The sequence below is a fragment of the Poromitra crassiceps genome, assembly GCF_964638095.1.
Source record: "Poromitra crassiceps genome assembly, chromosome: 3".
NCBI classification, from domain to species: Eukaryota; Metazoa; Chordata; class Actinopteri; order Beryciformes; family Melamphaidae; genus Poromitra; species Poromitra crassiceps.
Genome location: NC_139625.1, coordinates 43,951,705 through 43,977,221, shown reverse-complemented (window position 1 = coordinate 43,977,221; position 25,517 = coordinate 43,951,705). Strand labels below are relative to the sequence as shown.

General features: G+C 45.5%; 1 protein-coding gene across 1 annotated transcript in view; it reads left to right on the top strand.

Annotated features, from left to right (window-relative positions):
• The window catches only part of syt16 (synaptotagmin XVI), a 67,018-nt gene that overhangs the window by 33,027 nt on the left and 8,474 nt on the right, over positions 1-25,517 (top strand). Inside the window, exon 3 of the mRNA XM_083633446.1 lies at positions 21,355-21,618. Coding sequence (XP_083489572.1) covers positions 21,355-21,618 — 264 coding nt within the window. The remainder of the gene's footprint in view (positions 1-21,354; positions 21,619-25,517) is intronic.

Genomic DNA, 25,517 nt, shown 5'->3' with positions numbered 1-25,517 from the left:
CTGATACGCTGCTAACTAACCTAGCTCGTAGTAAATCCTATTTTCCCCACTAAGGTTAATCAGCCCGTAAACTGGCGCTTCCCTACGTGTGTATTAACGTGAAAGTATGACTACCTGGGTGAATGTAATTCTATCTAAGGGGTGTTATGTATGTTTGGCTCACCCAAGGCTTGTCGTTGACGTTTACGGTGTTGTTCGTCTTGGCGTTTTAGCGACCAGCTCGCGTTTGAATCAGACGAGCCCTCTTGCAGCTGCGTCGCCTGTTCAACTCGGCCAGCCCGCTCTTAGAATGGACGTTCAGGGGTTTGGGGAAAAGTGCATCGCCAGTGTGGTTGAGGTGGAAAAAGAGTCTCTGTTGTTGCAAGAGTCCGCCTTGGCGTCTTAGCGTCCTCGCTCCTCGCGGTGTGCGTTCACAACTCCAAACGCCACCCAGAGCGCTGCTCACCAGCTGCAACCTATTGGGGCTTAATCAAACAACACTCCACCCCTTTGTATGACGTCAGTCTTCCCTATCGATAAACTACGCTGTCCAAATCACACCTAATCATATCCTAACGGAACCACCTCCAGCCTAACACCATATCGTAACAACGACAGTTCACACAACTTTAGAGACGCACAGGAAATCATTCCTGCCTGTGGCCATTGGTCTATTTAATGCCTCTCTTAAAAGAGCACCTCGGAGACGCTCAGTCTCCCTGAGACTGAGCCAGCCGATAGGTTAACTGTGCCTGGCTGAGCCACGTGTAACGTATAGGGCAAGCCGACTTAATATAAATCACGTGCAATATGTGCAATATGTCACAGGCAATAAGGTTAATTGACACGGAATGTATACTATACTTACTCTACGTATTGGTATTTTGCTACTTAGACATTCTACTTATTTGTGCTTTTGCTTCTATCGCATTACTAGTTATTTTATGCTATGTTGTGTTTTTCTGCTTACTGCTTAATATTGCATTACTACGGTTTATTTTATTTTTATTTTTATTGTATTTATGCTATGTGTGTTCTGTGAGCGAGCTACTGTAACTTGTCCCAATTTCCCCCCGGGGATCATTAAAGTCTTTCTGATTCTGATTCTGATTCTGATTAACACGACATGCATATATTATACATCAGACTCGAGATACTTCTGCTGTCATTCAGAATGTAAAAATATAAGCGATGTGATGTATAGTTTTTGGGATATTAACGTTTGTTTGGCACAACTCATACTAGTTAACTGCTGCGGGGTTCCGGATTTCTGGGTGGTTGTGACGTCACGCTGATTCATCCTATAATTCAGTTCTAAAAGGCGCTGGCTAAACAGGTGTCCTCAGTGATGTCACTCGAGCAACTGTGATCTTATTTCTCCCTACTATAGAGAACCGAGGGTGCACAGTTGCACAGGCGCACAGTTGCTCATGCCACACAGATAAGATTCTCACACATGCACATGCCAAATGTGGAGAGCAGGCGAGGCCGCGTAGCGGCAGAGCTGTGTATGCGAGACCGCGCAGCGGGCGAGACCGGGCTCGCACGCGTCTGCAGGCGATTTCCATAACTGCAGCCATGGTGCATCATCTCCAGAGTTTCCTAGGAATCGAGCGCGCAAGATTTCTAGTTTGTATAATCAGCTTCAACTTCACAACTTCAATAAATTCAGTCATTCCATACAAATTCAGAAAACAGAATTTAAATTCAATCGTCTGCTGGAACAAATTTACATTTACACAAACACAAGATCTCAAGTCAAGACTTTAGAAACCTTTTCAAGTCATCAAAGTACAAGTCAGAGTCAAGTCCCAATGAAGTCACCAAACTCGTCAAGGCCGTCCCATCCCACTAGTCAAACAGTGAGCAAACACTACTACTTCCTGACTCACCTGTGCCAGGTAAAGGCAGGTAGCTCTCCTCTGGTATTTCCAGTTAGTTTCCTGAACAAACAACACATCCTGTTTGGACGCTGAAAGGCATCAGACGAGCTTTCTGATCAGAGGTAGGGGCTCTTCAACATTTTCAACCCGTTTGAGTCAAACTAAGTGACTGTGGGCTTAACCTGCGAGTTAGGCTCATTGGATACACTCCTGGTTCTGCAGCCAACAGTGAAAAGCTAGGTATTGTCAGAGATGAGAAAAGTATGCACATTCTTTACTTAAGTAGAAGTACAATTACTTGCGTAAAAAAAGTATCTGGTAAAAGTAGAAGTATTGATTCAACTTGTTTACTCAAGTAAACAAAAAAAGTATTTCTTTCTGCTGTTGATGTGCAAAACTAACTGAAACTCATGTCATATTAATTCAAAGACTATTAAACTTAAAAGACCCCCTCCAAACATGTTTTAATATGTATAAAGACTATACTTGAATTAATAATTTGTCTGATATGGTTTTTCCACAAAGAAGGTGCACATAATGCGTGAAAACTGGGAGAGCGAAACAGAGAGAAACAGACAAACAACATTACATAGTTTTTGTCTGTTGTGCATTAAAACTAAAGTAACTAGCCTGTTTTGAGAATGTGAGGAGTAGAAAGTAGATGTGTTAAAATGTAGGGAGTAAAAGTTTAAAAAAAAGTTGTCAGAAAAATAAATACTCAGTAAAGTACAGATACTTGAAAATCCTACATAAAGGAGAATTTCTGTATTTTTTTTTACTTTGTGTGTGTGTGTGTGTGTGTGTGTGTGTGTGTGTGTGTGTGTGTGTGCGTGTGTGCGTGTGTGCGCGCGTGCGTGCATGCGTGCGCACACTTGTGTGTGTGTGCGCAATGCCAACCTAAATTAGCATGTAACCATTGAGCAACATCTACTCTACTGCACACTAGGGATGTTCATTTTGAAAAATTTCCATAATCGAAAATCGGGGAAAATTAACGATCAATTATCGATTATCGATCATATTAATATATATATATATATATATATATATATATTTTTTTTTTAACAAAATGAATGCCTATGGCAGAAAATACGAAAGACAACGTGTTCTCCTCAATTAACTCTTTATTTCAATGTGTCTCCTCTCCAACACTATGCTGTCCCCGGCGCATGCCGGTGTGAATTCCCCATGTTTAACAGTTTTGTTGACACAAAGGCCCGTGCCCAGCCAGAAAACTAGAGACTATATGAAGCTCCACCTCACGTTAGTCGGCTGTGCAATGGAGTGGGGCGAGGAGGAACGAATTCCACCCAAACCTAGTCCGCAAAAAAAAAAAAAAAAAAAATTATAATAACAATAATCGATAAAAATTCCACATGATCGATTCCATTCCTTAACGATCAATTATCGATTTTCGATAACTGATGAACATCCCTACTGCACACTCCAAGCTTCTGCATCCAAATCCCTGGAGAAGACGAGATTTGACTCGTGTCAATGATAAATCAATGAGCCCATCAACACTCGCCCACTCAGACACTGTCCTGCTGTGCTGGTTGCCATGGTGATGGCTCAGGTAGACAGGGGTTTTTTGTTCTGGGTGACCTGAGGCGGGGCGGACCGTCACCGCGTCACTCACTCAGCTCTTGCTAGCCAATTATGGACAAATTATCAAGTGAGTGGAGCGACCCCCACCCTGTGTTTTTATAAATGAGAGAAACAGTTTGCAGGGGTGTGAGAGAGGGGGGGGAGCAGTTTGATATGCCTCTACCATTCTCATCTCAGCAATATAGTTAGTGCCAAAGTCATGCCCTCTTCTGGGTTAGGCGGCATACCCACCAGAGTAATTCGTCCACCATACATTTTTCCATCTACATTTCATAAAAAAAAAATCTTTTCTCATTTTTCCCCATTTTCTCCTCAATTGTACTTGGCCAATTTCCCCCCCTGTTGCCCCGGTCGCTGCTTCACCCTCTGCTGATCTGGGGAGTGCCGAGACTAGCACCATGCTTCCTCTGACATATGCACAGTTGCCAGCCGCTTCTTTTCACCTAACAGCGGGGAGCTTCACTGGCAAGACGTAGCATGTGGGAGGATCACGCTATTCACCAGTTCCCTTCCACCCCGACCAGGGGCCCCGACCGACCAGAGGAGGTGCTAGTGCAGCGATCAGGACACATACCCCCAATCCGGTTTCCCACCCGCAGACACCAGCCAATCGTGCCTGAATGGACGCCCGACCAAGCCGGAGGTAACACGGGGGTGCGAACCTGTTACCCTTGTGTTGGTAGGCAGGGAATCTACCACTACGCTACCCGGATGCATAAAATGAGTATAATCATCCAAAGATGATGAGTCTTGTGGCAGGTGCGTAGGTGGAGTAGATGCACTTAGAGGAGGAAGGGACACTCGCACACTGGCCTTAGGCGCTAAACTGGCCTTAAACGCAAAAAAACACACTTTACGCCTGCCTACCGCTGACTCGGGAAGATACCGTGATATTTTTATGCCCCGAAATGCGCTTTACACTGAAGAGGCGTGGCGCAGTGCCAGAATAGGCCAGAATGGGCGTTTCGGCCTTAAATACCAGCCTAAAGCAACGGCCGTTCATTTTGCGGTTAACGCTTTTCAAAACCAGGCCTTATTCAGTGCGCCAGGGCCAGTAACCTAGGCCTAGCTAATTCGATGTCTGGTTTTGTCACGAGTAGCCTACAGCTGAAGTCCCTCTCACCATCAAGCAGACAGTGACGGAAGCATGTGTCTTTATGTGCGCCAAGGGGAAAATGACAGACTAAATTGGTGGGAAATGCGGGGCTACTGCGTGCCCCGCAGCGGAGATGCAGGAGAGATGCAGGAGAGAGAGAGACTGAAAAGGGATAAGCATACGTCCATAACAGCATGAAAGCTGAAAAACATTTATGGCAGTAGCACACATACATACCGTTCCCATTATTTGAGCCGCGGCAGCATTAATTGCACACTTTTTATAATGTCCTAGGTCTAATAACTGTTTGTTTGTTTGTTTTGGTCTCGGGCTGAATCTCAAGCGGGTTGGGTTGGGTCGGATTAGGACTAGAAGATTAGTTTTTAGGACCGTTGAGAAAGGAGGACAGCACTCCAAGTTGAATACTTTTATTGCCACACAGACGTTTGGGCAGCAGCCCTTCTTCAGCGTGTTATTCAGCGTGGGAGAGGTGTTTAGGCTATATTCTGTGATGCACTGAGATGTCCAAATTGGCATGGATAGATGCAACCGGACTGGATCGAGTCGTTCCGTGGATCGGAGCTTGGAAGTTTGTGGTTGAATGTGATTGGTTTACTGCAGATCACCAATGGCCACAGTTGTGAATAATTCTGCGCTTAAAAAGGCGTGGTTAGATGGTTAGCGGCGCGCAATCTGGCTTTAGTGTCAAGGAAAAATTAGGGAATGCGCGTGACCACGCCCACTAATAGCGCCGCGCCCAGCCATAAACGCAAATTTAAGGCCAGGGAGCGAATAGAGCCCACTGTCTTCACTTGCTCAAACAGGAGTTTAATGCAGGACCTTTTTAAAGTATATGCTGACAGGAGGAATAGAAAACTATATATACAGAAGGCTGGCTTCACAGTGACCAATCATTACCCACATCAGTCGCAAAAGCCTTCACCTTGTGGCTCACAGTGAGCTCCTCCTTCAATTACAAGAACTCAATTGGCTTTTATAGAAAGCCCCAAAGTCCCGGACTTCCTAGTTCTTCACTGTTTCTGCCAATGGGATTTTTGAATGTGTTTTTGCCGCGATGCTTCAAATAAGGTCTCTGGGCAACGCAAGCTTAATCAAACGCGAAGCAGTGTTCAGCCGGATAATTTTCACACATGAGGACCACTTTCATGAGTTTTGAAGCGTAAATGCGAGCCCTAGAAGTAAAAAGCTCGTGCTAACCTAATCCAGGACTACACACAGTGTCGCATAGGCTTCCCCGTCACGTCACCACTCAACCTGGACTGTTGTTGATGTGTGCGCTGCTGTGCAATGATTACCCCAGGCTGAACCAGGTGAGGCAAAGAGAATTTCCGTGTTCGTCCTGTGATGACGTTATTGACGTATAATATCCCCGTCGACTCAACAGTGTAGTCTCATTTAGCCGTTTGCTAGCTAGCCGCCCTTTTAACGGCACGTAAAAGCTTAAAAACTCATAAAAGTGGTTGCCCAGAGACCTTATTAGAAGCATCGCGCCAAAAACCCATTCAAAAATCCCATAGGCGAAAACAGTGAAGAACCAGGAAGTGTTAGCATCGATGGTTTCCGGACTCGTCTGGTTCCTGTTCTTTTCCTTCTTCTTCTTCTTCTTCTTCTGTGGTGTTTTATGGCAGTTGGCATGTTTTATGTTGCATTACCGCCTCCTTCTGGATTTATCCATCCACTGTTTCCCTACATTCTGTCCTGTACCTCCTCATCCCTGTCGTCTGCGATTTTGGTCCCGCATTGTGAGATCTGTGATGATTTGGAGTAATGATGTCATAGACATTGTGACATCATCAGTGATGTCACTCGAGCACTCGATGATGTAAGGTAACTTATTACTTTCAAATGAAAGTACTAGTAATGTGTCATTTTGAAAGTAACTTGCCCAACACTGGTGATCTTCTTTTTTTTCAACACTGGTCACCATCACTGATGACCAGTGTTGAAAAAAGATTATGATGTCATCAGTGAGTGATGTGATCAGTAATGCGAAGTTTAGCAAATTGTGTGCTGCGCATGCCAATAGAGCAGGCGAGGCCACGCAGCAGCAGAGCAGGCAAGATTTTTACCTATCACAAAATCACCATAATATATTGTACACCTGCAGGGATTGACTTTTTAATTTTCTTTTTTATCACTAACAGCAACTTGACAAGATGCTGAATTTTCTGGCTTTCTCTTGTCGGGAATATGTCACTACTAACTCAGCCTTTTAAGTGGTTTAGTTTATGGTCAGAAAATGGACAAAAATAGACGTGAGGCTAGTTTCTGCTGCATGTATGATTTCCTCACTGTTTCCATTCCACACACTGCCAACCTTCTATTTGGCATCTATCTATCTACCTTATCTATCTATCTATCTATCTATCTATCTATCTATCTATCTATCTATCTATCTATCTATCTATCTACTGTATCTATCTACAGTATCTATCTATCTATCTCTATCTACTGTATCTATCTATCTATCTATTCTACTGTATCTATCTATCTATCTATCTATCTATCTATCTATTTATATAATGAAGTTGTGTGTGTGTGTGTGTGTGTGTGTGTGTGTGTGTGTGTGTGTGTGTGTGCATGTGCGTGCGTATGTGTGTTTGCGTGTTTGTCTGTGTATCTTTTATTCACGCCCACAACCAAAGATTGGATTGGGCTGAAAAATTGCATGGCGGGGGGTTATGATGTGGGGAAGGTCATAGGCAGGTTGTATACTCCTACAGGTATATATACTAGAGTTAGAGGTAAGCTGTAGCTTGCATGCAACTGAGCAATTGTGCGCAGCGGAATCCGCCTTATACTAGAGGGATATATATACCTAGTCTTGTTATGGGAGTAATTGTATGTGAGTGAAACATGATTGATTGATTGCTTATTGATTGGTGTTACGAAAGAGCATTATTAGCTAGATGTGGTTCCGTTAGGATATGATTAGGTGTAGTTGGACAGGATTAGACTATTGCTAGGGATAGACTGACGTCACACAAAGGGGTGGAGTGTGGTTTGATTCATTAACAGGTGGCACCTGGGCCGCGCTCTTGTGGCTTTTGGAGTTGCGAGCACACCGCGACGAGGGAGGACGCTAAAGGCGGACTCTAGAGACAAACAGAGACTCTTTTTCCAACAACCCACACGGACCACGGGTTATGCACTTTTTCCCCTAACCCCTGAACTTCCACACGGAGACCGAGAGTGGGCTGGCCGAGCTGAACAGACGAAGCAGTTGAAAAGGGCTCGTCTAATCAGGCACGAGCTGGTCGCAGCAACGCCGTGAACAACAACACCAGGAACGTTAAACGACAAAGCTTGGGTGAGTTAAACATACTAACTAACTCTTTATTCTTAAAGTAGTTGTATTTAGGCTGGTTAGGCTAGATTTTGGGTCTGAGTGAAACTCTGGGTGAGCTGGTGATTGCTCTCAGCTGACATCAGGCCAAGCACCCCCTGTGAACGACGGGGGCTTGATTGGCTAGGCGGGGCTTACAAGCTCCATAAAACCTTGCTGCAGAGAGGTCTTGTCAGTTACACATTATAGCTGTCTGACATAGAGCTCCTCTTCTGTGGATACCTGTCTGTGATTTAACTTTGGCTACTAGAACAGTGGGTAAGTGCTTAGGCTAGGTGCTATTTCTGTCTGCTAACTCTTTATTCTTAAAGTAGTTGTATTTAGGCTGGTTAGGCTAGATTTTGGGTCTGAGTGAAACTCTGGGTCAGCTGGTGATTGCTCTCAGCTGACATCAGCTGGATTGGCTAGGCGGGGCTTACAGCCCTGTTGAAGCAGTATTTCTTAGCACTGTCAGTCTACAGCGGCACGAAGACTCGGGGCACAAAGACGAGGGGAGTCTTTCTGCGGGAGTCCAACGAGGGGAGGCCAGAGAATAGGGTTTTTGCTACCTCTCTTATCCTAACTACTCATCTACCTAACTATGTGTTTTCTCCCCATCCCTGTTGTAACATCAGCCCACAGACGCCATAGACACGGCAGCATCAGGTGTAGTAACCCCGGTAATCTTTCCTACCCTAAGCGCACAATTAGTCCTTTTACTATTGCCGGAGGTCTCTGGAACTGTCAGTCGGCTGTTAAGAAAACTGAGACCATCTCGGCTCATGCTCTATCTCAAACCCTCCACTTCCTAGCTCTCACAGAGACCTGGATCATTCCAGAAAACACTGCTAATCCTGTAGCTCTCTCTGCTGCTTACTCCTTCTCGCACACCCCCAGAGCCTCTGGCCGTGGCAGAGGCACTGGTATCCTCATCACTCCCAAATGGACCTACACTGTCACCTCTCTCTCTCATCTGTCTATCTCATCTTTTGAGTCCCATGCAGTTGCCGTATCCCTACCCATCAAGCTCAACATTGTGGTAATCTACCGCCCACCTGGTCTGCTTAGTGACTTTCTGGACGAGCTGGACACCTTTCTCTCCGTCTTTCCTGAGGATGGTACTCCACTCATCCTTCTGGGAGATTTCAACATCCAGCCAGTAACCTTACAATCTCTGACTTTCCTTAACTTCTTCTCATCCTTTGATCTCTACCTCTCTCAATCTCCTCCTACTCACAAAGCAGGGAATGTGCTTGACCTGGTTTTCACCAGATCCTGCTCCACCTCTAACCTCACTGCGACTCCTCTTCCTGTATCCGACCACCACTTTATCACCTTCTCTCTTCCCATCCCCCTCCCCTCCTCCCACCCATCTCCCCCTCACTCTACCACCACCCGACGCAACCTAAAAACTCTCTCACCCATCTCGCTCTCTTCTACCGTCCTCTCCTTGCTTCCCTCAGCCGAGCAATTTGCTCTCCTATCCACTGACGAGGCTTCCACCACTCTTCTATCCTCTCTCTCCTCTGCTCTTGATTCTCTCTGCCCACTCACCACTAAGCCTGCCCGATCTTCTCCCCCTTCTCCTTGGCTGACTGAATCTCTGCGAACTTATCGAACTGAGCTTCGGGCAGCTGAGAGAAAATGGAGAAAATCACATCACCCTGAAGATCTCTCTTCCTACCACCTTATCCACTCCAACTTCACCTCTGCTGTCTCCAAAGCAAAAACCTCCTTCTTCATCTCTGAAATCCAGTCCTCTGCATCCAACCCCAGTAAACTGTTCTCCACCTTCTCCACGCTCCTCAACCCTCCCTCCCCTCCCCCTCCCTCCTCCCTCTCTGCTGATGATTTTGTAACCTTCTTTACTAAAAAGGTGGATGACATCAGCTCCTCCTTCCATCCTCCAGGCACCCTCACTAACACTCCCGACTCCAATCCTGCTTCCCGGCTACCCTGTCCCTGGATTTCCTTCCTTCTCTCCCCTCTCTCCCGATGAAGTGCTTAAACTCATCAGCTCGAACCGAGCCACTTACTGCCCCCTCGATCCTATCCCTTCCTCTCTCCTCCAAACCATCTCACCTAACATATCTCCCTTCCTCACTACCTTCATAAACTCCTCTCTGTCCTCTGGTCTTGTTCCGCCTGCTCTAAAGACTGCAAGAGTCAAGCCTCTGCTTAAGAAACCCTCCCTTGACCCTACTGCTATTCAGAACTACAGACCTGTCTCTCTTCTCTCATTCCTTTCCAAAACCCTCGAACGAGCAGCGTCCAAACAACTTTCTCTCTATCTCTCCCAAAATGACCTCCTGGACCCTCTGCAGTCCGGTTTCAAGGCTTCTCACTCCACTGAGACAGCTCTTCTTGCTGTCACAGAGGCCCTTCACACTGCTAAGGCCTCATCCCTCTCCTCTGTCCTTGTCCTCCTTGACCTGTCTGCTGCCTTCGATACAGTCAACCACCAAATCCTTCTTTCCACTCTGTCTGACCTCGGCATTTCAGGTTCTGCACTCTCCTGGTTTGCTTCCTACCTCTCGAACCGCTCATACCAGGTCTCATGGAGAGGGTCCCTCTCCAGATCCTGTCCTCTTACCACCGGTGTCCCCCAGGGCTCAGTCCTGGGCCCCTTACTTTTCCTTCTCTATATCAGATCTCTTGCCTATGTGATCTCTTCTCATGGCTTTTCTTATCACTGCTATGCTGATGACACCCAGCTTTTCCTTTCCTTCCCGCCCTCCGACACTCAAATCGAGGCTTGCATCTCTGCATGCGTCAAAGACATTGGCGACTGGATGTCTGCCCACCACCTCAAGCTCAACCTTGGTAAGACAGAGCTACTCTTCCTCCCAGGGAAAGACTGCCCTCTCGCAGATCTCTCCATCTCCATTGACAACACCACTGTACTTCCCTCCCAAACAGCTAAGAACCATGGGGTGATCCTTGACAACCAGCTGTCTTGCTCAGCCAACATAGCTGCAACAGCACGCTCCTGTAGGTTCTCTCTCTACAACATCCGCAAAATCCATCCCTTTCTCACAAGAGAAGCGACTCAACTCCTGGTCCAGTCTCTTATCATCTCCCGCCTGGACTACTGCAACGTGCTCCTGGCCGGCCTACCTGCCACCGACATCCGACCGCTTCAGCTCATTCAGAACGCTGCAGCCCGTCTGGTATTCAACCAACCCAAATTCTCTCACGTCACTCCCCTCTTCCAGGATCTCCACTGGCTTCCCATCTCGGCCCGCATCAAATTCAAGACACTGGTACTGGCCTACAGGGCTGTACACCAGTCAGCTCCCCTGTACCTGCAATCTATGGTCAGGTTCCAAACCTCTCAGCGCTCCCTTCGCTCCTCCACCAGTGCAGGTCGCCTCGCCCCTCCTTTGCTATGGGGGCTCAAAAGTCGCTCATCCCGATCTCGACTCTTCTCGTCCCTGGCACCTCAATGGTGGAACGAGCTTCCACCTTCGGTCAGGACAGCTGAATCACTGCCGATCTTTCGGAAAAGACTAAAGACACACCTTTTCAGGCTCCATCTGGGCCCTTCTTGATCTAACTTCGTTCTCTCTCTTTCTAAAAAAAAATAAAAAATAAATAACCTAAACTTGTATCACTAACCTAAACTTGTTCCACTGTTCCTTCAGAAGTTGTAGTTGTCATAGACTGTGCTGCATAGTTGATTGCTCTATTGCTGACAAAAATGTGTTATTGTAAGTCGCTTTGGATAAAAGCGTCTGCCAAATGATGTAATGTAATGTAATGTAACATACACGACACCCCTCAGATAGAATTCACCCAGGTAGTCTTACTTTCACGTTAAAACACACGTAGGGAAGCGCCAGTTTACGGGCTGATTAACCTTAGTGGGAATTAGTACGAGCTAGGTTAGTTAGCAGCGTAACAAGTGGGAGCCCGACCGGGATTTGAACATTTGTGATTTGCGCGTGTTGTTAACTCATTCACCGCCAAAGACGTCTTTGACGTGTTATCAGAAATAGCCCTCCCCGCCAATGACGTGTTTGACGTGTTTTTGTTTTTATTCGTGCAGCGCTTAGTTCAAACACTTTCCCAGCCTGTGACACAGACACAGGTCCCTAACCTCAAAGTCAAGCCGACAGCACGTTATCAAACACATACCGCAGCTGTTGTTTGAAACGAGGAAGAAGGAGGAAAGGAGGAAAAACAGAGAAACGCGCTTCCTTGTAGAGAGGAAAAAACGCCATTGAAACGCCCTCGGCGCGCTGCACTGCTGCCTTGCTGCAGGGCGAACCTGGATTGCCTAGTCAAACCCGTGACGAACATGATCGATCCGGTTCCAGCAGCGCCTGGTCCCAAAGCCAAGCCGGACCCGTTCCTGTGTCGTGTCGCAGCATTCGTCCCAGCCCGAACGAGAGGAGGAAAACGAGCAGAGGCAGAGGAGGCAAAACGCTGATGGGGAAGGAGGGGGAAGGAGGTGCGGGGGAAGGAGGTGGGATCTAGCAGCAGCTGTGGACAGAACTCTCTCTCTGTGTGTGTGTGTGTGTGTGTGTGTGTGTGTGTGTGTGTGTGTGTGTGTGTGTGTGTGTGTGTGTGTGTGTGTGTCTGTGTCTGTGTCTGTGTCTGTGTGTGTGTGTCTGTCTGTCTGTCTGTCTGTGTGTCTGTCTGTCTGTCTGTCTGCACACTCACTCACACTGAGCAAACTGTATTGTTGAATGTAAAAAAAGCACTTCATATATATATATATTATTTATTTATTTTTGTCATTTGTGTCATAATGAATAATATTTACATGTCTGATGTCAATACAGTTCAAAATAAAAGAATTGAGAGCGAGTTCTGCCTGAGATTGTGTGCTGTACATAAATGCCATTTTCTGCAATTTCTTTTCTCAGAGAGACCTTTTGGGTGAAAACAGGGTGTATATAAATGGCTATAAGTAGAGTACAGAACATGCTAAAAGCTCACTTTTTTTCCCTGGTGAACCCAGAGACGTACATCTTCATTTTGAGGTATTGCAAATCACTTTGGTGCTAATAGATAATTTACTGTGGGTCTTGAAAGATGACCAACAATTATGAAAATCTTTGGCCTGTGCTAAATATTGGCAGTCCTAAACTGGCCATGAATGAGTTAAGGTATGTATGGTATTCAGGCTAACATGTAGGCTAACATGTGCTGTATTGTGTGGTCCTTTGTTGCGTAACAGTGTTTACGTGTAGTGGTGTACATTGACTCTTGTTGACTGTGCTGGAGTTTTGCAGTAACGTGTATGGTGTCCTTTGTAGCTGGTGTGCGCGGCATTTTTGTTGGGTGCGTTTGAGCGGCCTGTGTGCTGATGTGCTAGAATCTTGAGTTTGTGTCTTTGCCTGGCTGCGTCAGATTTGGATGTGATTGGTTTTGCTGATAATAGTTTTGAGTTGTGAGGGCATTGTGGAATGCTATTCATAAACGCGTTTTTCTATCAGTATTTGTTGTTGCCTTTCTGATAACTTGATTCACATTCACATTCACCTATCTGCCTGTCTGTTTTTCATTGTGCATAAGCACTAGTTTACAATGTCATTCGACCCAGCTGAGTTTCTTGACACTGACGTGACGCGCGCGCGCTTGACCAAACTTGATAAATCTAAGCTATGGAAGTTAATGGAGCTCTTAGAATTAGAGGCCCCAGAGGAGGCGAAAAAACCAAAGCTCATAGAAAGCATAATGGTCCACTGTGACCCTGAAAGAGAGAGATAGAGCGGGTACGCTTGGAGAGGGAACGTGTATGCCTGGAGGGAGAGAAAGAGAGAGAGCAGGCACGATGGGAAAGTGACGGAATTACAGCATGATAAAATAAAAATGGACTTTGAATCTCAAAAGTGGGAACATGAGAAAATTAAACTTAATCTTGAGAAAGCTAGGATTGCTTTGGATCGACAAAGTCAGGAGCAGAAAGCAATTTTTGATGTGAACAAATGCTTTTCCTTGGTGCCCAAGTTTGATCCTGAGAAGGTAGAACTATGTTTTGAGATGTTTGGAAAAAAATCGCTCTGCTGCGAAACTGGCCTAAAGGAGAGTGGGTGACCCTTATACAAGGCTCACTAGTAGGGAAAGCCCAAGGAGCCTATGTTGCTCTGGAACTCAGACACATTGATGATTATGATGTAGTCCGACAGGCAGTGTTAAAAGCTTATGAGCTGGTTCCAGAAGCGTATAGACAGCGATTTAGAACAGAGAGAATAGAATCAGGACAGACATATTTGGACTTTGCACGACAGCAGGAGGCAGCTTTTGATAAGTGGCTGAGAGCCAGCGAGGTGTATGACTTTAAGGAGCTGCGCAAGATAATCGTGCTAGAATAGTTTAAGCAGAGTCTGCCGAGAGTCATGCAGACATATTTAAATGACCTGGAAGTCAAAACCGTTTCTAAGGCTGCTGAAGCATCTGATAATTATGTCCTGATTCATAAAGAGTCTTGGCGTGACAAACCCAGTGGTCAGGTTAAAAGGACAGGGGAGTTTGAGAAACGATCCACTGAGAGGAGTGGTGGTAGTTGGTGCCCAGGGGAGTTTGAGAAACGATCCACTGATGATCCCCCTGTGCAGTTACAGCATGGTGGGCGATATCAGCATAAGCCTTCTCCTTTCCCAGGAGATATAATCTGCCATTATTGTCACAAACCTGGTCACATGAAGTCACGTTGTCCAGCTCTCCAAAAGAGAGAGACTCCTAGAGGAGATGGTCGCTCTGTTCCCTGCAATCTAATTGGTGTGAGTCCAGCCCAAAAACAACTGGACACTGTTAGTAAAATAGGCGTTACAGAAACAGTTGGTAAAGCCGACTTGAAAATGTTTGATGGTTTCTTGTCTGAAGTCAACGTTGCAGTTGAGGAAGGGGTAGCCGAAACACCGGTTACAGTTCTCAGAGACACAGCGTCCGGTCAGTCTGTCATGGTTGCAGGTACGATAGATTTACCTGAAGCTGCTGCCCTGGGGGCTTTTCAAGGTTTCCCATTCAAGGTTTTGGAGGAGCGTATAGCGCTGTTCCTCTTTATAGATTTTTTGTCAGGACAAACATCTTTGTTGGATATGCACATGTGGCGGTGGCGCCCGAACTTCCAGTGAAGGGTGTGGCTTTCCTGTTAGGGAATGATTTGGCCCATACACATGTAGTAGTGACCCCCATCTTGTCTCCAACTCCCTGTGAAGTCGCGGAGACTAAGGCGTTGGAGGAGGAGTATCCAGAAGCGTTTCCAGTCTGTGTAGTTACCCGTTCACAGATAAAAGCTGTGGTAGATCCCACTACTAGTGGTGAGGATGTAGAGGCGCCTGGGTCGGAGGATCCTCCCTCAGTTGATTTAGCGGGCACAGTCTTTGCAAAATGGTGTGGAGTGGAGGAGTTGCCCGTATTGACTCGAGACACACTAGTTGCAGAGCAGGAAAGGGATCCCACTCTGAGCCCTCTCAGACAGACAGCTTCTACTCCTGAGGAGATTAAGAATCTGGCTGAGGGTTTTTTCCTTAAAGATGACGTCCTCATGAGAAAGTGGAGACCCCCGCATCAACCTGCTACAGATGAGTGGAGTATACATGAGCAGATAGTCCTGCCTCAGGGCTACCGCGAGGAGGTGCTACGTTTGGCCCATGAGACACCGTTAGCTGGCCATTTAGGTATTAGGAAGACTCAGGCTAAGGTTATGAGACATTTCTATTGGCCTAAACTCCATCGAGACGTGGTAGCTTTCTGTCGTTCATGTCACCCTTGTCAGCTGGTAGGGAAACCAAACCAAAAAGTCCCTGTAGCTCCACTGACTCCTGTGCCTGGAGAGAGCCATTTTCTAAAGTAGTCATAGATTGTGTCGGCCCTTTACCTAAAACTAGGAAAGGTAATGAGTTTTTGTTAACTATAATGGATGTCACCACGAGGTTCCCCGAGGCTGTTCCTTTGAGGAACATCAAAGCTAAAACCATCATAGAGGCATTAGTGGGGTTCGGGTTAGTGGGGACGGCATGGTGGCTCAGTGGTTAACACTGTTGCCTCACAGCAAGAAGGTCCCGGGTTCGAACCCCGGTCCGTCCCAGGTCCTTTCTGTGTGGAGTTTGCATGTTCTCCCCGTGTCCGTGTGGGTTTTCTCCGGGTGCTCCGGTTTCCTCCCACCATCAAAGAAAGACATGTATGTTAGGGTTAATACTCCTGTCAGTGCCCCTGACCAAGGTACAAGCAAAATAACTGGAGTTGGTCCCCGGGCGCTGCACAGTGGCTGCCCACTGCTCCTAGTTCTAGGAAGGTTCCTAGTAGAGGATGGGTCAAATGCAGAGGATGAATTTCCCCAAGGGGATAAATAAAGGATAACTTAACTTAACTTAACTAACTTAACTTAACTTAACTTAACTTAACTAACTTTTCTCATTTCGGGTTGCCAAAGCAAGTGCAGCATGACCAGGGAACCAATTTTGTATCTGGAGTCTTTCAGGAGGTCATGTGTGAGCTTGGCATTTCACAAGTAGTTTCTTCAGGATATCACCCTCAGTCCCAGGGAGCTCTTGAACGTGCTCATCAGACGTTAAAGACAATGATAAAGACATACAGCATTCAGTTTCCTGGAGATTGGGATGTAGCTCTTCCATTTTTGCTGTTTGCTATGAGAGATTCTGTGAGTGAGTCTACTGGTTTCACCCCCTTTTAACTAGTGTTCGGACATGAGGTTAGAGGTCCCCTGAAGTTGTTCAAGGAACAGTTACTCCAACCTGAGTCAAATACAACAACCATGTTGCAGTATGTATCTGAATTTAAAAATCGTTTGTCGTCTGCTTGCCAGGTAGCTAGGGAGAATCTTCTCCAAGCCCAGAACCGTATGAAGGCTCAGTTTGATCAGAAGGCCGTTGACCGCCGTTTTGCAGTTGGAGACCAAGTTCTTGCCTTGGTGCCACGGCGTGTATCTGGTCTGAGTGCATCCTTTTGTGGTCCATACACTGTGTTGAAAAAGGTGGGGGACAAAAATTATGTCATCAGTACTCCTGAGGGCAGACAAAAGTCTAGGTTGTGCCATATTAACCTGCTAAAGCAGTATCAGGGTCGTTTAAGTGGGGCATCTGTTGCCTGTGCAGCTATGGGGCAGTTGCCTGAGGAGGAGGTTAGTGGAGAGGTGGAAACTGTCGGGTTTCGCCTGGGGAACTCTGAGGCTCTCAAGACGATCGAGGATCAGCTGGTGCACATACCGGCAGAGTGGCGGTCTGAGCTTAGGGCTCTGATCGATGAGTTCTCGCCTCTTTTCCAGGATGTCCCAGGATGTACAACTCTAGCTGTTCATGATGTAGATGTTGGCAGTGCGACACCGATTAAACAACACCCATATAGGCTGGCCCCCTCTAAATTGCAGAGTTTGAGGGAGGAGTTAGCATATATGCTGGATATTGGTGCGATAGAACATGGGCAAAGTGAGTGGAGTTCTCCAGTGGTGCTTGTTCCGAAACCGGACGGTACAACCAGACCTTGTATTGATTATAGAAAAGTAAATCAGTTGACTAAAGCTGACGCTTTCCCCATTCCCCGATTAGAAGACTGCATAGATCGGATTGGGAGAGCTGAGGTTGTGTCTAAATTGGATCTGCTGAAAGGGTATTGGCAGGTGCCACTGACCCTCCAAGCCAAGGAGATTTCAGCCTTTGCGACCCCAGACGGGCTGTATGTGTGTAATGTGCTTCCTTTTGGCATGAAGAACGCTCCCGCTACTTTCCAGCGACTCATGAATGCCATCACTAATGGGTTGAGCTCTGTAGTCACCTATATCGACGATGTAGTCGTGCACAGTAGTTCATGGGAGGAGCACCTTGTATCGTTGAGGCAACTCTTTGAAAGGTTACGAGAGGCAGGTCTTGTTGTCAATTTGCCAAAGTGTGAATTTGGGAAGGGGCAAGTTACTTATCTTGGACATCTTGTGGGTCAGGGGAAGGTGATGCCTCGTCGGGCTAAGGTAGAAGCCATGCTTGATCTTCCCCAACATCAGAGCAGACGAGCCATACTTAGAGTCTTGGGCATGTGCGGATTCTATAGGAGATTTGTTCCTAACTTTGCTGCAGTTACTGAACCCTTGACTAATCTTCTTAGGAAAGACATCAAGTTTGTATGGACAGAAGCCTGTGAGCGTTCATTTGGAGGTGTGAAATCTATACTGGCATGTGAACCTGTGTTGCTTGCGCCAAACTTTGAAATACCTTTTAAACTTGCAGTGGATGCCTGTGACATTGGCGTGGGGGGCCGTACTCTTACAAGCTGATGCAGATGGACTAGAAAGACCAGTGGCATATTTCTCAAAGAAGCTAAACAAACATCAGAAGGCTTATTCAACTATTGAGAAGGAAGCTCTGGGTCTCATCTTGGCCGTTAAGCATTTTGAAGTGTATGTGTCTCATTCAGGTCGAGAGGTTGTGGTGTACACAGATCACAATCCCCTGTCTTTCCTAGCCAAGTTCAAAACATCAAACCAGAGAGTGTTCCGATGGGCACTGTCTTTGCAGCCGTACACGTTATACAGTACCTGGCAGGAAAAGATAACGTCTTGGCAGATGCCTTCTCTCGTATGCCAGTAGGGGAGCCTAGCTGAGCATTCCTTCTTCCAGTTTTTGGTTTAGTTTATACACTCACCTAGTGTTTTCCTTCCTGAGAGGAAGAGGATAATTTTGATACCTCTGATTTGACTTATGCAGCAGATGTTACAAAATTGTATAGATAAGTTTACTTATAAATAAAAGAGGAGATGAGAGGAGGAAAATATACAAAAAAATATATAAAATATGGTGTGGGTGTTACTTTATTTTCTATATGTTTTCTTTTATTTTCTATATGTTTTCTTTTATGGGGGGAGACATGTTACGAAAGAGCATTATTGGCTAGATGTGGTTCCGTTAGGATATGATTAGGTGTAGTTGGACAGGATTAGACTATTGCTAGGGATAGACTGACGTCACACAAAGGGGTGGAGTGTGGTTTGATTCATTAACAGGTGGCACCTGGGCCGCGCTCTTGGTGGCTTTTGGAGTTGCGAGCACACCGCGACGAGGGAGGACGCTAAAGGCGGACTCTAGAGACAAACAGAGACTCTTTTTCCAACAACCCACACGGACCACGGGTTATTCACTTTTCCCCCTAACCCCTGAACTTCCACACGGAGACCGAGAGTGGGCTGGCCGAGCTGAACAGACGAAGCAGTTGAAAAGGGCTCGTCTAATCAGGCACGAGCTGGTCGCAGCAACGCCGTGAACAACAACACCAGGAGCGTTAAACGACAAAGCTTGGGTGAGTTAAACATACACGACACCCCTCAGATAGAATTGCATTCACCCAGGTAGTCTTACTTTCACGTTAAAACACACGTAGGGAAGCGCCAGTTTACGGGCTGATTAACCTTAGTGGGGAAACTAGGAATTAGTACGAGCTAGGTTAGTTAGCAGCGTAACAATTGGTTATTGATCATTATTGACTCTGTTCAATAGTGATCTATGGTTGTCCCTCTCAGACGTCTCTCAAGTGAGTTGCTTGGAATGACAAAGCATTTACTCTTCCACCTGGAGAGGAAGAGATAACATTGTGTTTTGCAGGGACGGCTGATATCAATGGGCTAGGGGGGCTAAGCCCTCCCTATCATTTCCAATAAAATGAGAAAAGTATTATTATTATTTATTCTTTACATAAATTATATCAAACAAACTTAGAATTGGTTGTTTATGTTGGTGGAAGCTATAGAGCAGCAACAGCACCATCTGTAGTCACAAGAAAATAATCGAAATGGGCTAGCTTTGTCCAGCCCATATCCAGCCCAAAGACACTAGTGTCAGGCTTCAATCACCTTCGTTATAAGTGATTGACAAGTGTCTGGCACGCCCCCCTTGAGCTGCCGCCGTCTATGGCCCGTTTGGGCTAAACTCGTTCAGCCCACCAGGACCAACCTGCCACTGACTTGACAACCAATGACAGCTCGAATATGAGATTCACACTATTTACTTCATCATCCATTTTCCTTGTCTGACGGGGGGGAATTACAAGTGAAGAGATTGGATGCACATTGGCACAAACGACAAAATCGTAAGTTTTGTGTTACGTGGTTTGAACGCGGACAACAGCTGTTGCTCGTTAGACATCAAAGGGAAAAGACCTGGACAGCTCGATCTCGCTCTCTCTCTCTCCTCTCAATTGTGGTGTGATAAAGACTGGGACTGAAATCTGTGGGAATGTGTTGGTTTTCAATGTAGTCTGTTCTATCATGTAGCCTATCACACCATTCTTGCATACTGTATCTTGTTTTTGTTAAAATGGCATGTGCTAATGTGTATCCAAAGGTAGAAGGGAGACACGCACATCCCAGCCTAGTAGGGCAGGTGCAGAACTTACAGTGATAAGTATAGAAAAAGTTGTAAAACGTTTGCACACTGCAAAGGGCTCCAGTTAAGGTTTTTTATTGCAACACTGTGGGTAACGTTGTTAATGTGTAGCCTACAGAGCAAAATAGTCCAAGTGTGTGTGTGTGTGTGTGTGTGTGTGTGTGAGAGAGAGAGAGAGAGAGAGTGTGTGTGTGAGAGAGTGAGTGAGTGAGTGAGTGATACAGAAAGTTTTGCATCAGGCAATCCTTGTAGTGTTGTTTGTTGCTGCAATTTGGTATTTCAGATACTGCTGTTGCTACAGCATGAGCTATTGATGGTTATAATTTTTTAGCCCCTCCACCCAATATCACCACCAGCCGTCACTGGTGTTTTGTCTTTTCAGTAGACATAAGGTTGTATTATGGCTTATGTAAAGATCAAGGTTGTATTGTGTCTTTTTGAGAACATCAGATTGAACCTCTGTCAGCTAGTGGAAAATTACACCAGCCACCAGAGGGGGGCTGGAAGTTTTGTATAAGTGGGCAGGGATCCTCCTAATCTGCGCACAATACTTTGATACATTCATGGTGTGTGACACTCTGTACAGAGGGAACTCTTTCATGGAATAAAATCCTCCTATATTCATTTTAAAACGAGCAACTCATTTATTGATGAAACAACAAAGCATTTTATTTATTTTTCTATTACATGTACTTTTAGTTGAGTATTGAGTATACCCACTGCTCCTTGTCTTGTTATGGGATTAATTGTACTTTTACATGAGTATTGAGTGTACCCACTGGTCCTTGTCTTGTTATGGGAGTAATTATTTTTACTTGAGTATTGAGTATACCTACTGTTCCTTGTCTTGTTATGGGAGTAATTGTATTTTTACTTGAGTATTGAGTGTACTCCTTGTCTTGTCTTGTCTGTCTCCTCTCCTCTCCACTCACCTGTTGCTCTTTCACAGTTTTGTGTCTGCATTCTCTCAGCCTGTTCCTCTTTGTAAACTATATTTCCCTGTGTGTGTGTGTGTGTGCGCGCGCACGTGCGTGCGTGTTTGTGTGTGTGTGTGTGTGTGTGTGTGCGTGTGCATGCGTCCGTGTGTCATATCTCTCCCTCCAGTGAACAGCTACGGTGAGGACGATGATGACGCCTCCAGCTCATCAGACAGCGAGGAAGAGATCCTGAAGCAGTTTGAGATCTCCGTGTCGCGCTCGCAGAGTTTCAACCCCAGCCAGCCTTCCCCCCGGACCAGCCAGCCTTCCCCCCAGGCCAGCCAGCCTCCCCCCCGGGCCAGCCAGCCTCCCCCCCGGGCCAGCCACCACAGGTTCACCCGCCTGCTGGAGGACCAGGAGGAGGGCAGCACAGAGCCATCGGACTGTGAAGGTGGGGTGTTGTGATCAAATCTGTACAACATGATAAAAGTTCATGAAATGAGTACAAACTTCTAAACACAGATTTACATTCTATGGACATGAAGCCTATAATAAGAATGCTGTGTGTGTGTGTGTGTGTGTGTGTGTGTGTGTGTGTGTGTGTGTGTGTGTGTGTGTGTGTGTGTGTGTGTGTCAGGGTAGAAAATTAGCGGGGGCTCGGGGTCCTGCTCCTAAAAAATCTATAATTGCCCTTGGAACTGGGGTGATGGGGGCTTTTAAATGCCCCCATAAAATAAAGAGTTTAATACTTTCTGTATTTTAACATTATTCTGTGCAAAGCATGACTCGAAAATGGCCAACTAGGCATCCGTACAACCCCCGCCCCTCCTCCTACTAGCGTTATTTACCTCAGTGACAGGCAGCACAAGCTAGCTGGCCAGCTAGTTCACTCAGGTTTTTGCCAAGTACATTAATAACATGCCAGACAATCAAAAGTGTTGTTGAGATAGGAAATGGGGATCTTTACTGTAACTGTGATTGTTTATGAACTTTTAGAAATAAAATATGCTTGGATAAGAGTCATTGATGGGTCTGTCATGCTACATAGGTGCAACTAAAGTATTTTCCAAGATTTGATAAAATTGCCCTGGAAATGATCCAAAATGCCCCCAAAATATATTTCACAGGGGCAAAAATAGCCCTAGTTTAAAAAAGTTAATTTCCTACCCTTTACTGCAGGTGAGTCGGTTCAGTCAGTGATTGGTTGATATTGGTTGATATTGATTGGTCTTGGTGAGTTATTTCCCCCCCGCTGTACGCTTACTACATTAGGTGGTATAGCACTGGTGCTAGTAAGCTAAAAAATTCAGTAGCACAAATAAAAATTTGGTAGCACACAGGTGACAGTTAAACACGTTTTATACATCAAAATTAAATTAGTCATATAGATAGGGATTGGTATTGTTAAGATTTTTACGTTAGCCTACTACTAGTACTGCTTATCGATCTGGTACTTTAACGGTATTCTTATCAGTTCTTTTTGTTCAGTTACAGTTGCAAAATCTTTAAATGGGTGTGTTCATAAATTCAGTCTGACCATTTGATCTCAGATCAGAGCACTCTGGACAATGTCAACAGAATTTACTCGCAACATATAAGAAGTATGATGCATGATTTTTATTCATTAAACCAGGGATACTCAACTTGCTTTGCCCGGGGGCCACTTTCGTGAAATGATAGAAGGCCAGGCAGGGCCAGTTAATAAACAAACAATATACAATTTTCTGTGGCGGATTGTAGGTTTTTGGGGTGTCAGCCGGAGTTTAGTCTGACAATGTTGTGCACACCGGATAGTTAGTTAGGTTAAGTTAGTAGGCTACATACATACGTATGTGCCTGGGTAGCAAGCAGATGGCGGTATTTGACAATTTAGCAGCTAAATCATAGATTATTGAAAGATATTCCATATTCCAGACTGAAATGCTATAACAGAAATGGAGTATTGGCCAGAATGACATGAACATGTGAACACTTATTCAGCGGGTATCTTGCATGTTGCGTTGCAATTGCAATTCCATCGCGGGCCGCATGTGGCCCGCGGGCCGCAAGTTGAGTATCGCTGCATTAAACTATCCGTTTATGTGGCAATAATAAATAGGACCCGTGAATATGGATAGATATTTTTCTTAGTACAGAATCATTTTTAATAGCATCATGCTAGCAAAACTGTAGCACGTACGCTGGCTGTCAATAACCAACATGTGAGCGGCGTTGATCACGCATGCACACCACACGCGCGCACACACACACACACACACACACACACACACACACACACACACACATACACACGCGCGCACACACGGATGACTCACCTCACTCAGCCTGTTGCCATGGTGAGCACTCTATGTAGTCATTGATATAACAGTCAGACTGGTCTTAATGATGGTGAATGGGAGTTAATTGCTATCGATCTTTCTGAGGTACTGAGTGTTTCTGTCTCAGGAAAAGGCCAAGGTTTGACAAATGACACAATATCAGCTCAGTTACAAAAAGAGCTAAACTAAATGACTTATTTTAAAGACATCCCAGCCTAAATGAGACAGTATAGAGCACAGATGAGCAGGAGAGATGAGATGTCACCTCACATTTAGCCAGGTCCACTTCCACATCTGAACAGACTGTAGAATGGTACAGTAGCATGAACTTTGTCATGCTAACATATCAGAGAGGCGGTTTCTGGCAGCTGGAGGCCCGTGTGTTTCACCTCTTCATCAATGAAAAGGCTAGCAAGTAAAGGCAAGTAAAGCAGCTTTACAAAAAAAAAAAGGCCCCCTTCCAGTGTATTTTGTCATTTTTAAGATATTTCATGTGTTGGTGGGTCCTGCCCTGGTCTGTTGATTAGCGACACTGTTCGCCACTGTATTTGTTGACAAATAACCTGCTCAAAGTCCTAAAAATAAGCTGTTGGTAAAAACAGGAGATGACGTCAGACGTCAGTGGGCTGACTGACGTCTGACATATGATAGACAGTAAATTACAGTATACAGTAAATAGCCTCTAGCATTAGCTAGCTGTTAGCGGTTAGCTACGTTTGCTAACTAATTAGTTAGCAAACGTAGCTAACTGCTACGGGGTGCGATCCGATCGGCAAGTAGCTCCCAAGTGGACTACACAGGTATTCAGCCATGTTAAGTAATAAGGCTGAATACACTGTGCAAGAGGAGAGTGGTCACAATGTCCTATGACATCATCAATCTGAAACTGCATCACTGATGATGTCACGATTTGCGTCACAAATCACTGATGATGTCACTGTGTAGCGCGCGCGCTCGATTTCTAGGGTGGAAACCATGCGCCATGGGCGCAACATGTGGGATTTATGACATCACTGATGATGTCACAATTTGTGTCACAAATCAGTGATGATTTGCATCACGTTTTGTGTAAACATGACTAACACCGCAAAGTCGTCAGTAACACCGCTAGTACGGCAACCATTTTAGGGCATCCTCGTCCGTCAGAGTATAGGCTATCGTTCCTCAGTCTAAGCGTTGTCAGTTGTCATGTCTCCTATAGTAAACCGTCGAGTGTGCTCTGAAACACCTTCAGTCCTCACACGAAAACGCTGTCATTCTTCCTGCCTCACTTATCACTCAAACTAGCTGTCAGGCATCACTCCTCACGTCTCACACAAAAACGTTGTGATCCTCCTGCAGACTAGTTGTCAGACATCACTCAAACTAGCTGTCAGGCATCACTCCTCACGTCTCACACAAAAACGTTGTCGATCCTCCTGCAGACTAGTTGTCAGACATCACTCAAACTAGCTGTCAGGCATCACACCTCACGTCTCACACAAAAACGTTGTCGATCCTCCTGCAGACTAGCTGTCAGACATCACTCAAACTAGCTGTCAGTCATCACATGAAAACGCTGTCATTCGTTGTTTTTGGTTGTTCTTCCGTGTGATGGGGAAACTGCAATAATGCCTCTGTGAAATGAGCAACAATTTCTTACAACTTCACTTTCGGTTGAGTGATTTTGTGATTTAAGTGTGTGTTTTTTTATTTACAATAGATTAAAGTAGTAATCCATGAGACCCAACAGAATTAACATCGTAACACTAAGAGGAACATCTAGTTTAATAATCAAAGATTAAACTAGATGTTCCTCTTAGTGTTACTATGTTAATTCTCCTCCCACACAGAATTAACATAGTAACACTAAGAGTTACATCTAGTTTAATCTTTGATTATTAAACTAGATGTTCCTCTTAGTGTTACGATGTTAATTCTGTTGGGTCTCATGGATTACTACTTTAATTTATTGTAAAAAAAAATCACTCAACCGAAAGTGAAGTTGTAAGAAATTGTTGCTCATTTCACAGAGGCATTCTACACGGAAGAA